This window comes from Aythya marila (genome assembly GCF_965140915.1).
Source record: "Aythya marila genome assembly, chromosome: 3".
In the NCBI taxonomy this organism is placed as follows: Eukaryota; Metazoa; Chordata; class Aves; order Anseriformes; family Anatidae; genus Aythya; species Aythya marila.
In genome coordinates this window covers 41,170,298-41,183,957 of record NC_139044.1, presented here as the reverse complement: position 1 = coordinate 41,183,957, position 13,660 = coordinate 41,170,298, and the positions used below count along the sequence as shown (strand labels likewise).

Here is a 13,660-nt window from a genome sequence, read left to right as displayed (position 1 = left end):
AACTTACTTTAAGAATGTATTTTACAAGGATTAGGGAATCTCATTGTGGCTTCAAACATGCTGGTTTTTGAGTCTGGAAAAGTACAGAATTTAGGTATAAAAGACATTTAAATCACTCGTTTAGGAACAGGAATGTGTAGTAAAGCAGGAATTCTTAATAAAAATGTTGCAATTCGCATGGTTTCAGAATCTGGCAGTCCCATTAAAAAGATAGTAACCATCATATATTTGGAAGTAATTGCAGATGCAAAGGGGGAGATAGAGGCGAAAATCTGTTCTTTTAGCATCTGGTATTTTGCATGGTGTGTCCTATTCACTCATTTTGGAATGAAGTTATTTGAAAGAGTGTTCAGGATTACTGGTGTTGTGACTTGGTAGCCAGTGAACTTTTCTTCTGTGATGGATGGGGCTACTGGCTTGACAGTGTGGTCAGCAAAATGCAACAGCACCAGCTAGTTGAAAGTACTAGTATTGCTGGGAGAGAAGTGCAGCTACAAGATGATAGGGTGGTCCCAATTGGAAGATTTTTGCTGTTCTTCCCTCTGAAAGAGAAAGTTGCTGTACATGATGTAAAAAAAAATCGTGGTGTCCAGTGGTAAATACAATCAGTTGTGAAAAATTATAACTGCTATGACAGGAATAGCAATTCTCTGTTTTCAAATCTTTAACAAATTAAATATACCATAAAATGTGAATAATAATTTGTGGTTGAGTTTCATTAGTTCTTGTGGTCAGGGTCAAGATCGTTGAAGATGCCGTGAAATTGTGAATGTTCTCCACAAACACATAATGAAAGTCATTCTTTTTCTTAGAGTAGTGACTAAGCTATTAGTGCTTTGATTTAGTACAGACATATGAGTTACCTCAGAGATGGTTGTTTTTTCCTTTTCCTGCAGCGGATAAATCCATCTGCAGAAATGGTTATGATAGATAGGATGTTTAACCAGGAAGAAAGGGCATCTCTGTCCCGAGAGAAGCGTCTTGCACTAGTGGATCCTGGTAAGTGATGGTTGTCTTCTGAATCTTACAAAAGCAGCATAAGCGTGGGTTGTTTAAAAATATCTCTGGCCCCACTGAGGCACTGATTGCTAGCCTATTTTAAAAAATAATCAGAGGAAGTATGATATGGCAGTTTAGATTGAAATACTCATCTTCCTAATACCACATTTGGATATTTAGAATGCTTGCAAGTGCCTTTAATGTGGTTTTACAGTGCCTGTTATGTGCATATCATGCTGGTAAATTTGGTCATAATCTCCTGCCCTAAAGCATTAGTGCAGAGGAACACTTAAGTGTTTCTTAAAGACATGAATCTCTAGGCTGTGGATGTTACTTGAATTTCAGTACTAAGGAAAAGATGGAACGTGTTCTTTTGGTATATAGGTAGTTAATGTAAAATGTTGCTACTTAATTTTCAGATGGTTATCAGGCCGATTTTTGTTGTTCTGCCAAACAATTTGATAAAACAGCTGACGAAGCACAGACCAGCAAAAGTGACCATCAGTCTAACAAAACATTATCTTCTCGAAGTCAGACTACCAAAACCCAAGCCAGAGACCGACCAAAATCCAGCTCAGCAGAGTCCACAAATCACAGTAAACTTCCTCTAGTGCCTAACAACATTTTGACACCACAAGAAGGAACAGCTTCTACTAAAAAATCAGAGAGCCTCACTAAAGCTTTAAAGTTTGAGAAAGCTAATTGTTCTTCTGAGAGCCAGTACAAGGCCCTTTCTGAAGAAAAGATGGCTGGTAAAGATCTTAACAAGTCCATTGAGAATTCTTCGAGTTCTGAAGACTTGTCAAAAACTGTATCAAGAGGCAGTCATGGAACACACAATAAAATATCAAGGAATACAGTTCAGTCTTTCTCAAAGGTAACATGTAATAATTCCCTCAAAGACAAAACTCTGCGGAGCCCTCCAAAGAATGAGGTTTTACATCCTGATAACATGAAGGGCTCTGGTGAACCCCAGCAAGACTTACTGCTGAGTAAGAGCTTAGAAACGACATTTAAAAACATCTTGGAACTTAAAAAAGCTGGGAGACCGCCACAAAATGAGGCATCGAGTAGTGGCTCTGTTGACTTAGAATTTCCTAACTTTTCACCTATTGCTTCACAGGAAAACTGCCTGGAAAAGTTTATTCCAGACCACAGCGAAGGTGTTGTAGAAACTGACTCTATTTTAGAAGCAGCTGTAAATAGTATCTTAGAGTGTTAATAGTTACAGTACCATGGACAAGATATGTTTCTCTTAGCAGAAGCAAATGTGAATGACACCACAAGTACAGCCTGACATACATTTAAGGTTAACCTTTCTAAACTAGATTCTGTTCTGTGTTTGAGAGCAATACTCATTGTGGTTACAGTGAGATATCCAAGTAAAGTTAATCCTTGTTAGAATGCAGTCTGTTAGGGCCTTACTATTTCAAGTATTATTATGATAGTGCTTTTGATAATTGTGCAGTACTGCAACATAACAAGGTTGCAGGTCGTTAGGCCCTATGTAACATGGTAATATACTGACAATCACAGTCATTTGAAAGGATATATTTATTAAGTAAATGTTTTTAAAAAGTGATGGAAGCAACAATTCTCCCCTACCCTTCTTTTCCACAAATCATCAGATTTTTAAGTTGTTCTGGAAACCCACTGTACCTCTATTCAGAAGTGATAATTTGCTTTGTTAAGGAACCTGTGTTCTAGAATTCTTAAGTTGGAAGGATGTCATCAGTGTGTTTACAAGGCTTCATAATTTAAACTTAAAGTGCTTTTCTATTGCTTTCTGAGCAGAAACTAGTACTTGATATATTTGTAGTGGGTAAGTTTAGTCTGTGGGATGATATTATATGATCTTAGTCACAGTGGCATGATATGAAGTAATAAATGCTTGACTAAGGAAGGTAGAATGGAAGCCAATGAATGGCAAAGTGTACAGGATGAGGCCATGATAGAGCCATGAATTTATATATATAATACATATATATGTTAACTCTTGAGGAAGAGATTTTGCATTTTATAATTGGATGTAGTCAGCCTTGAGTCTTTCTGAAGTGGTATAAATGTTTTTTTTTATTTGTTGGTTTTTCTTTTTTTTGGTTGCTGTTTTTTTTAAGACCAAGTGTCAAAAGCACTTTTATTTGAGAACTGTTATGATATTTGTAGCTTATATTTTAAGAGGACATTAGCCTTACTCTGATGAAATTTAAAGGCCAGTGTTTATTTTTGTTTGTTTGTTGTTTTTTTTTTTTTTGCTTTTTTCTGTCAGAGAATGTTAAAATCATCCACTGTAGCAGTCATAATTATCAAGATATGTACAGACCAAAGTCGATCAGCAATCCCATTGTTAAAACATATCTAAAAGTGTGTAATTATTAACTCCTATTGTAGAGCCAAGTGAAACCATTGCATGGTTTGTATTTGGCTCACTGTCATGTTGTTAAGATAGAATCTTATTATTTTATTTATTTATTTTAATCTATGCCATCTTTCTTTTTGCTGCCCATGCTGCTTTATCGGAGTTTACTTTGGTCATGAGTGCTTTTGTGCACATAAGTACGCTGACGTTAGTCACGTGCATGTAGTACATATGTCTGCTCAGGAGGATATAGCTTTTGTGATTTCTAAGGTATGCTTATATTCTCCCCCAGACCTTCCCCACAATTTCTTAGAGAAATTTCTTAGAGATTTCTTAGAAATTTCTTAGAGAAACCAGCCATTCTCCAGACTTACTAATTACAGTTTTCATAATCTAGAGGCTCATCGTGACAAACTGTGGTTGTCAGTTAGATTGCCAGGAAAGAAAACAAAAGGTAGAGTTTTGCTATCATGTAACTCAGTGCATCTGAATAGTGCAAAAGAAAGCAGAATTAGATCCTTGCGATAGTAGATCACAGTGCAACTCAGTATTGAGCTACAGTCCACTGTCTGACCACTAAAGGAAACCAAATCTAGAAAGCAACATGAGAAAGATGAACTTGTTTAAAATTCATTTTCCCTTCAAAGTGAATGGAGATACTGTTTTTTGTATGTTACTAATTGCCATTTAAAAAAGATTGTGCCAATTTTAAAGTACATGTTTGTAAAATCCCAACATTCCCAAGTGTTGTAGAAGATATTCAAAGTAATAAGTATTGCCAGTTTTAAATTTTTAGTTAGGTGTCCATAGAATAGACTCTCAGGCAGTTAGTTGTTTTCTTATTGGCAAAACTGACAATATAGTCTTCACCTATTGCCTTTTTAGATTTAATAATATGTTTATGGCTGTGTATCACGATGCGTTTGTGTTATGATTTTTGGAAATTGAACCATTCTAAACTATCTAGGAAGGAAAACAGTAAGTTACACAGCTGTATGTTAACTAGTTAATTTTTTCTTTTATAGGAAAAAAAAAAAGTTGCACATTCATGGATTCACTTGATTTTTGTACCACCTCAGAATGGGTACAGCATCTGTACAGCAAATACATAATTGACGTATCAGGCTATGTGTCTTCTATTGGATCTTACTTGGGGATGGGGGACAATGGATATTAAAAGTGACAAATTACAAAAAAAGTAATCGCTGTTGATTTGGTCAGACACATTTCTCTGAACTACTTGTGAAAGGAACCCAGTGAACAGTCCTAGCAAGATAAATGTTGAATTGTTCATGTTCTGTTGTTTACTCCTTTGAATTCAGTTCTAAAGGAATTCTGGTACGTGGTGAAGCAGTAAATGAAAGAAATGTATTTTTTGTTGTGTTTGAAAGAAAAAAAAGTATAAATTAATCATATGGAATCAAATCCAGCAAAGTATTATGAATGTGCATGACTTTAAACATGTTTTCATTATTTTGCTGGATCAGCATTGTGATTTCAATGTTATTTAATACTGCCTAATATTAAAACAAATTTTGAACTGGCAATTAAGAAAAATATGTTCATTTTGAAGATTTTAGTATAATTTATCTGTTAGATTAGGGAGGCCTTACAGACTGACTTCACTTAAAGAGGATGTGTCACTTATTGTCAGTGTGGTATGGACTTTATTTGCTTAAATACCTTCATTTGTAAAGTATGTCTCACTTGAAATTGCTTTGTATACATTTTGTAAAAATATTTATAAAATGTTTTGTAAAAAAAAAAAAAGTATAACAAATTGCAGTTTATTTTGTTATGTTGGATAAATACTGTTAAAAGACACAAGTCAGTAAATATATTGTTAATCCATGGATAGGAAATGTTTAGTTGGAGATTACAAATTGAAACAACCATTGCAATACAGCCAAAGATTTGGGAAAAATGTGCATCTGTGATTGTCTTGATTTACCCAAGTTGAATATTTACATTACCAAAAGAGGGTTGTTCTAAAATTTAAGTAACGTGGTTGCAAAATGTTCCTCCTCCTGTGCTTTTTTTTTTTTTTTTTTAAATTCTGATGTATTATAAAATATTTAATAGGCCAACTTCCATTACACTTTATGAAACTTTTGAACATCTGCTATTAAGGATTGGTTCATGTGGTGTTGTAACTACACACAGTAATGCAAAATAACATGATTGACAGTGGTCCAGCTACGTTGTCATTAGAAAGCTTACCACGCTGAGGGTGCTGAGAGACACTCTCCTTCTCTGGTATGCTTTCACAAAATAGAGGCATCATCTTCTGATACCTCAGAGAGATGGAAGAAAAAGAGGTTTATGTTTGTCAGCCAGCCATCTCATCCGGGCTGCAGGTTTCAGAGTAGTGCCAGTTACATTTGGCTGCAGATAGCAGTGTTTGTGGTATTTCCCATTCCTTCCTTTTGGCTGTGAGAAGACATTTCAGTTGCTGATGATGTAATGCTTCCTCCTGCTTTTATAGGGGTGATGAACTTTTTCTTGCTATGATTGAATTTTTCAGAAAGCATGCTGAGATTCTGATCTAGTAAAGCTCTTATGCTTGGAACTTCAACACTTTATTTTCGGAGGCAATGAAAACGAAGGATTGCTGAAGTGCGCTGCCTCTCATCTTGGAATAGGGCCTGCAGTGTTGAAAGGTAGCAGTCTTTATGGTTAGTATTCAGTTATTTTGTCAATGAGACAAAATAAACTTGCATTTTGAATGCTTCTCACATGGGTTCAGTCAATAACAAAATGAATAAAATCAGCTATATGTTATTTTAATCTGTTTGGTTTAGGATGGCTAAGTATCTTGCATTTTGTTTTTTCCTCTTTAGCATCTCCCGGTAGGCTTACCAGGTGCCTTCTGGGCTGTGAAACATTGGATGTGCAGCTTACTATGTATCTGTATTCACTACAGAATATCTTTTTGTTACGTGAAGGTGGTATATTTTTTAATCACCTTTTAATAGCATTTTGAGGGAGGAGGGGGCTGCCTGAGTTTATTCCAATCTTCAGGGCAGAATATCGCAAGATCTGGGCATGCAAGTTAACACGTAGCTTGTTTGAGAAAGTCTGAACATCTTTCATTTTGAGGATACATAGAAAAAAATCGCCATGATAAGCTTGCCACAAGAGCAGGTATGTAAGTAATTTTAAAGCTTAGAGAAATTCTTCTTCTCTTTAGGATTTTTTTTTTTTTTTTATGTAAGCCTTTGACTTCTCCCTTTAAAATTGTACTTGTTGTTGCTTGGAGTTCTCACAACAACATGTTTGTGAAACAGCTTCAGCTTCAAGAAATGCAAGAAATTGTCTTTGTCTTGGGGATCAGCTGTCATTTTGGTTAAAGGAAGTCAATGCAGAAAATAAAGTAAGCAGGGTCAGGCAGAGATTGAACATTATAATGCACTGATGGACCTGTACGCAGATTTCAAATTAGTAGTGGTGGGTACGCTCAATATTCGTTTATACCTAATGGATCAGCACCTGTCATTCTGTGCTGCTAGTCTTGCAGCTAGTTATTGTAGTGGAAATTGGAAAATGAAACAATTATCCATAACAACCGGTTGCAACAGGTAAACAAGCAAACTTGAATAATCTTGCTGTAGTACGGAAGAAAAAGATAAAGGATACATAAAGTGTCCCACTGAAGCAGTATTTTTGATTTACAAGAAAAAAAAGCCCTTGTATGCGTAGCATAAAACCCTGTTTTATCTTTTTCAGAGTTAAGGTAAGACACAATTTATGGGGGAAATATGTTTTACAAATACAGAAACAAGCTAAGTCAGAATTTAAGGCTCCTCTTGAGAATACTCTTAGCTTGGCCTTGCATCCTGGCTTTTGTTTAGGTGTGTGCCATCATTTCTGCAGATTATTAGTTGTCTGGAGTGTAGTGCTCTGTCTGCTTCACTACTGCTTTTGTACTGCAAGATTGTTTTTTTTTTTTCTTTTCTTTTCTCTCCAGTTAATTCCTTTTTTTTTTAAAAAAAAAAATCTTTTTTATTTTTTGAAGAAATGTGTAGAAAAGGAGGTGTTTGAATTTGAGGTAAATTCTTGTAACTATATTAAATTAATGAAATGACAGCAATCTTATAATTCAGTGCTTTGAAGGAGAAGCAAGATTAGTTAGTCCATGCTGGTATGTCTAGACAGCTTTAATGTTTCAGCTAGCTTTTATGTCTGCATAGCATACATGTAGTCTACTTCATTACATAGTGCAGTCATGCCAAATTTTCAGAATTGTGCTGAACTCCTGGGTGTATGAATTGCTCACTGTCACTTATTTGTCAATATTGCAACTCGTTCAGATAATGACGTTTCATTCTAATTAATTTCCTATTACAGTCTTGTCACTGTTTCTGGACACCACTGAGATAGAAGTGGTGTAGACCTCTGACAGGCCTTTCTAGAAATCTGGCATTTAGGACCTGATCTCCAGTCCAATGAAATCAGTGGAAAAAATGATTTTCAGTTAAAGGTTATGATGGTAATACTTCTCTTAAACAAACAAAATAAATCAAAGAAATTTACTTTATGCCCTTGGGTAGAAAGTGATGCAAGGACTTTCAGAGTCTACAATGGTGAACATCTCAGCATGCAAGTGGACAGCATAATATAATTAATGAAGTTATTTTGGGTGTTGATTTTAGGAAACGTTTTCATATAATCAAACTGCTAATTGTTTTCCTCTAAACATTATATGTGTTTAATAATTGCTGCACAGTTCTGAAAATACGGAGCTTTATTTTCTTCTGTGAACTTTGACTTCAAATGTTCATGCTGAGATGTGAAACCATGCACAAATCACAGTAAGAAATCATTGCAAGTGCTAAGTGGTACAGTGGCCAGTATGATACAAACTAAATGCTAAAATAGCCAACGATTATATGAGGATAAAGTCTTGTCTGGATTACTGTCATGAAATGCTCAGCATTCAGTTCAAGTGAAATTCTGAAATTACAAATTGTGAAGCATAATTGGAACAGCGTGAGGTTGAGATCATTAAAATATGTCATTCTTGAGCTACGTCAGCACAGCCTGGTGCTTCATCTCAGCAGTTGGATTCTCCTTGGCTTCAAGCTATGGCAGTTCCTTCAGAGAAACTTGAAGCGTACAGCCTTTTGAAATTCTCAGATGGCGCATAAGAGACCCTGGAAAAAGGTACCTGCTTTTTAAACTATTCAAATAGCTTTTGAAAGTGCAATCAGAGATCATGCTATTGTTATTTCTGTGAATGAGTTCCATTTGCTCACGAGTCAGGCAGCTTGAAGTGAGCTGCATGCAGTGTGCACTTGTTTGCCTACACAAAAAGAGAGAAAGTGACAGAGAATTTGGCCCAGTCTGGCTTCAGCGATTATTGTTTTGTGCTCAAGGGGATAATACTCTAAATATGGGTATTTAGTTGCTTTTCTTACATTGCAGCATTCAGCCACTGGGCCAGCACTGACAAAATATATATATAACTGTTTCACTTGCCTCTTGGGTTCTCTAAGTGATGTAAACAATATAATTAATATTGCTGCACTATTACTGAATTTGAATAATCTGTTTTTAATTCAGTTCAATTTGAAGCTGATTGCACTTCTCTTTAGAACTTCTCTTTCCAAAGTCTCATTCTGAAATGCAATAATACACAGAAACTAAATGTATATATTTTAATTTCTGAATGGATCTCTTAGTTTTTATAATTTATTATTATTATTTTAAAATAGACTGTGAATGATGTGTGTGTTACGCATATCCTTTAAGCGAGCAGCAGAACAAAGTCAGAAACCTGCTTTAGTACATCTCACAGATTGATATTGCTAGGTGTACCTGATATACGAGTAAAAGGCAAATAATAGAAATGCACGTGGTTAATATTGCTTAGGTTGACCAATTCAGTGTCACCTTACTTTCAAGGTAAAATTAATTAGGGAACGGGATTTGGAAGGCCCTTATTAGCAGGGGCAAATAATAAGTCTGTGTCTGTGAAGGGTTAAACACTGAGTGCTTAGGAAGGAGGGACTCAGAAACCTTTATGCACAGAGGAAGAAATTCAGATGAACCTGAAGGAGAATAGGCTTCAAGGTTTGCAAGTCTGCAAGGTCTGGTTTTAAATTGAGCAAGAACAGGTTACTAAAAATTGTGAGTAGACTCTAAAATATTGTGGGATTGCAAGCGTTTTCGTGATACGGAGTGATCATCATTGATAATACTCCATACAAGAGGTGAAGAAGATGTGGAATCTGCTTGTTACTGTGCTGTTTTTTCTCTTTTCCAGTAAGGCTACTTTCCCTACTGATAAAAAAAAAGAGAGCTTCCATACAGTAAAAGGTAAATTCTGAGCGTTCAGTGGAGACATGCACAACCTTATGACGCCTGTAATATTTAGTGTTCAATTTCTAAGAATGTTACTCTTCCCTGATGAGGAGGGCAATTTGAATTCTGTGACAGACAGTCTGAGACCTAAATTTCAGCTGTTTCCAGGGAGTTGAAGACCTGTTCTTTTTAAAGTTGACTTACACTGCATTTGATTTGTCTAAGCCCAAAGGGAAGCCTGCCCTACCCTGATTTGCTGTTGTTTTGTCCTTTGGCAGTCAAATTTCAAGCCCCTAAGTAACTAAGCATCCTCAAAAACCTGTAGCTTAAAGACTCTTCCAACTGTTTCTGCAGTAGTCTTCTGTCAGAGATGGCTCGTTTTAAATCAGAGCCGTTGTGATCATAGATGATCATACAAATAATTGTAATGGTTTATCTGTGCTCTCATTTTCTCTAAATAAGTCATAGTAATTTGGGGGGGAATTCGTTTCGAATTTGTAGACTAGTTAGCTAAGATGGCCCCCTGCTACTTGCCCGAGTGTGTGTTTAGCATCTATCCCAAGAGGTTAAGGTGTTTTCTTTCTTACCTGGCTGTCAGAATAAATAAATATTAATGTAAGTATCAGGGCAAGATGATTACTGACAGGGAAAACTTGGATTTATTCATTTATTTATTTGTCTATCTGCCATGCTCTTTCAAAACAGAAGGTGCTAATAGCCGTTTTATGGCAGTTCAGCTCTCACAACTCTGATACCAGGGTGCAGTCACTGAACGAATGCAACACTGAAGGTTGGAATTAACCGTGCCACGGATGGTGAGACCAGGTTAAAGAAGCCTCCAAATGTTACAGGCAAATATAGTTGTATTTGTTAGTGCTGCAGTCCAAAGGCAGTTTGTGACCTGAAATCCAGTTTTCTTGTATGTATGGAGGGGAAGAGAAGTAGCAGACGTAAGTGGTTAAAGGCAGGTTTTTTTTGTTTGTTTGCTTGTTTTTTTTTTTAGAACAGTTGAAAGAGGATATTTACTTGCTTCTTGCTTTCCCATCTTTACTTAAAAAGATGGCAATAGCTTTGGATTGGTGAGTTGACTTGGTCATCTGTAAAAGCCTAGGAAAAAAAGAAAAGAGAAAAATGGTGAACCATGGGGATGGAAAGCAGCATACTCAACTGTCTGTGTGTCTGTTCAAGGGGCAGTTCAGAAATGTCAGGTTCTGTGCAAATAAACAGTAGGTTTCCATTGTCTGCTGCTAATTATCACCCAAATTTGATTTGCACGCTCTTCAAAGGGACTCATATCTTCCCATTTAGTTATTTGCTGCACTGCGATGAATCTTTAATTCAAACCAAACGCGGGTCAGTTTCCAGCTGAAAAAAATGTGAGGAATGTGTTTATCCATGGTGATATCAGTGCTTCTTTTTAGTTTTATATGTGTGTTGATTCCCGTCCTCAGTGGGGAGGTGAATTTGTGTCAATCTGTGAATTGGCTTTGGTTGTTTGGCAGGTTTGTAAAGGGTTTGGTCAGTTGTAGAAAGGCTTAAATAATTGTGCAGAACTGGAATGGTTCTGGTGGGCTTTAGAGTAACTAGGTTAAGTCTCAGAGTCATACAGATAGAACAAATTCTCATTCTGGGTACATTTTTTTTTTTTTTCTCAGATAATATTTTGCGTTATGCAGAGTGGGGTCAGTTGGTCTTCTGTTCACATTTCTTTTTCTACTTCCCTAACTTCTTAAAATCTTGGTAGGCAGGGTACTTGCTCTGCTGTCTGCAGTGATAAAGCCTGAAGTCTCTGAGGGCACTGAAATAACCATTGCATACGTTTCCTCCCACCAACTACAGGACATGGGTCTATAATGAGGAAATGAGCCAATTTTGGCAACATCTGATACATCGATTGACTAAGTGGATGTTTAAGGCTGCCATAAAAATCTCACGGGGCTGAATTGTCTGGGCAAGGTTCTGGGCAACCTTCTCCATGTGTCCCTGCTTCAGCAGGGGGTTGGACCAGACAACCTCCCAAGGTTCCTGCCAACCTCAGCCATTCTGTGACCATGTGCCAATAATGCTTAGTGAGACTCGTGAATAATGGACATTTAAGTATGTAGCACTAATTATTATCATGGTTTCACTGACTGCACTTTTGAATTGAACATTTGAGGGTCACACAGGTGATGGTTGTATTGAAAAAAAAAGGGTTGCTTTCAGTCCTTTGTGACCTGGGAAGAGAATGTGTCAGAAACGTGTCAAAAGAGCAAGTTTCCACTCATTTCCTTAGTATATATTTAGGTGGGGGAACAAAATGAACAGAATTACAGTTGCCTGTATGGCTATTTATCTTGCAAAGGGAGCATATTTTTCATTTTTATGCACTTGTAGGTTAAGTGCTGTCAAGTTAGCACTGCCCTGTGCCCTGAGTACTCTGTCATACCGTGCATTTGTGTGCTTATGCAGACTCACCACATTTTGACCTTTGGGACCTGCAAGTATCTTTGGCTGTCAGCTTCCCAATTAGCACTGCCTGCTCTTCCTCCAAGGATGCCTGTCTCAGTGTGCAGGGTGGCACAGGCTCCGGGTATTGTACTCAGTGTAAGGCGTGTCCATTTTTTGCCTCCCTGACCTGCTGGGGAACGGCTGGCTGGTGCCAAGACCAAGCAGATCAGTGCCTTGACTCTTGTCAGATGCTCCTTTCATACTCCACGTGTGTTTGCTCACAGCACCAGTTATTTCACAGGTTTTTGGTACCTGGTCCTGTGGAATCTGGTTTGAGCCTCATGTCTTTGTGAAGCCAACACAGCAATGAAGTAGGTGTCATCCGTAGCAGAGCTGGCTCTTGAGTGTTTACCATAAAGTGCCAGCCATCGATCCTCTGCTGGAGAGTCCAGCCCGTGCTGTAGCTCCTAACTCCAGGCAGTCATTCCTAAAGCGTTCACTGCACAGCACAAGCTCCTCATTTTAACAGGCTTTGCCTGCTTTCAGCACGAAGGATAACTGATGTCCTCTGTCCCCTGCAGTCCCTGCCTGTACCCAGTGCCCCCGGCGCTGCCGTGGCTGCCAGCTCCCCCTCAAGAGCAGGCTTGCCTTCATCCCGCGGCTGCTCTGGGAGCACAGGTGGGAAGGTCGTGTGCAGGCACTCAAGCCCCTACTTCTTCCGCACCTTGAAATTGGTCTGCAGCACAGTGCATTATTTATTTAGGGCCCTTGTGCTGTAATTGATCCCGCGAAGAGCAGTCTGCCATCCAGCTGGCCAGGCACTTAGCAGCCCCAGCAGGGGAAATGGTAAATCCAATCAGTGAGCTGCTGTCTGCAGAGGTGGGAGAGAAACTTAGCTAGCTCTGCTAATTGGTAGCAGGTTTGTATGGTTGCATGGAGTTTTGGAACAGATTCTTGCAAAAACTGTATTTAAGACTGCACAGCGTTTGCTGTCCCACGTGTGGGAAGTCACAGCCTGCCCGTGCCAGGCTCCTGTCAGGCGAGGGCAGCGAGGTGCTGGTTTGGTGCAGATGGTAAAGCCTTCCATGGGTGTGCAATTGCCTTGCAGAGATCTGGCCTGCTTTACCTTTGGTCAGGTAAGTGGGCTTAGGCTTAAATCACTTCTACCTCCAGAGAACATGTTTTTGGGAGTGTTCCCCCTCCCTCCCTGAGAGAAGAAAGAAGGCATGGGGGCAAGTAAGCACTACAGTCTAGGTAAAAGCTAACATTTACTCTGCAGGCTCATTTATTTTTCCTGTTTGCCTGTTTTTGCAGAAAGAAATAGCATGTATAGATTCTGTGACCAGACACAATAGCACTGAGAAGTGTGAATTTTTCCCAGCTGTCTTAATGGAGTGTTGGTTTTCAAACCTAATTTGACTGCTGCTTGCTATGCAATTAACACCCAGTTAATAGGTTTGGTTAGTTCAGCTGCCTGGTACCTTGCTTTGTGTTGGGGTGGGTGTCGGTGCAGACACCTCAATGAAAACATCCGTTTGAGATAAGTGAGCAGTCGGAGAGCAAACGAAG

At 38.2% G+C, this 13,660-nt stretch overlaps 1 protein-coding gene across 6 annotated transcripts in view; it reads left to right on the top strand.

Moving 5' to 3' along the window:
• BICRAL (BICRA like chromatin remodeling complex associated protein) overlaps window positions 1-6,122 on the top strand; it is a 43,934-nt gene extending 37,812 nt beyond the window's left edge. For 3 of the 6 annotated variants that reach the window (XM_082757504.1, XM_082757502.1, XM_082757503.1), the window contains exons 11-12: window positions 897-999; window positions 1,419-5,988. In XM_082757504.1, coding sequence (XP_082613630.1) covers window positions 897-999; window positions 1,419-2,221 — 906 coding nt within the window. In that variant the 3' untranslated portion in view covers window positions 2,222-5,988. Of the gene's footprint in view, window positions 1-896; window positions 1,000-1,418 lie in introns of all 6 variants that reach the window. The other 3 variants (XM_082757500.1, XM_082757505.1, XM_082757501.1) reach the window with 3 other exon arrangements.
• The last annotated feature ends 7,538 nt before the right edge of the window (window positions 6,123-13,660 follow it).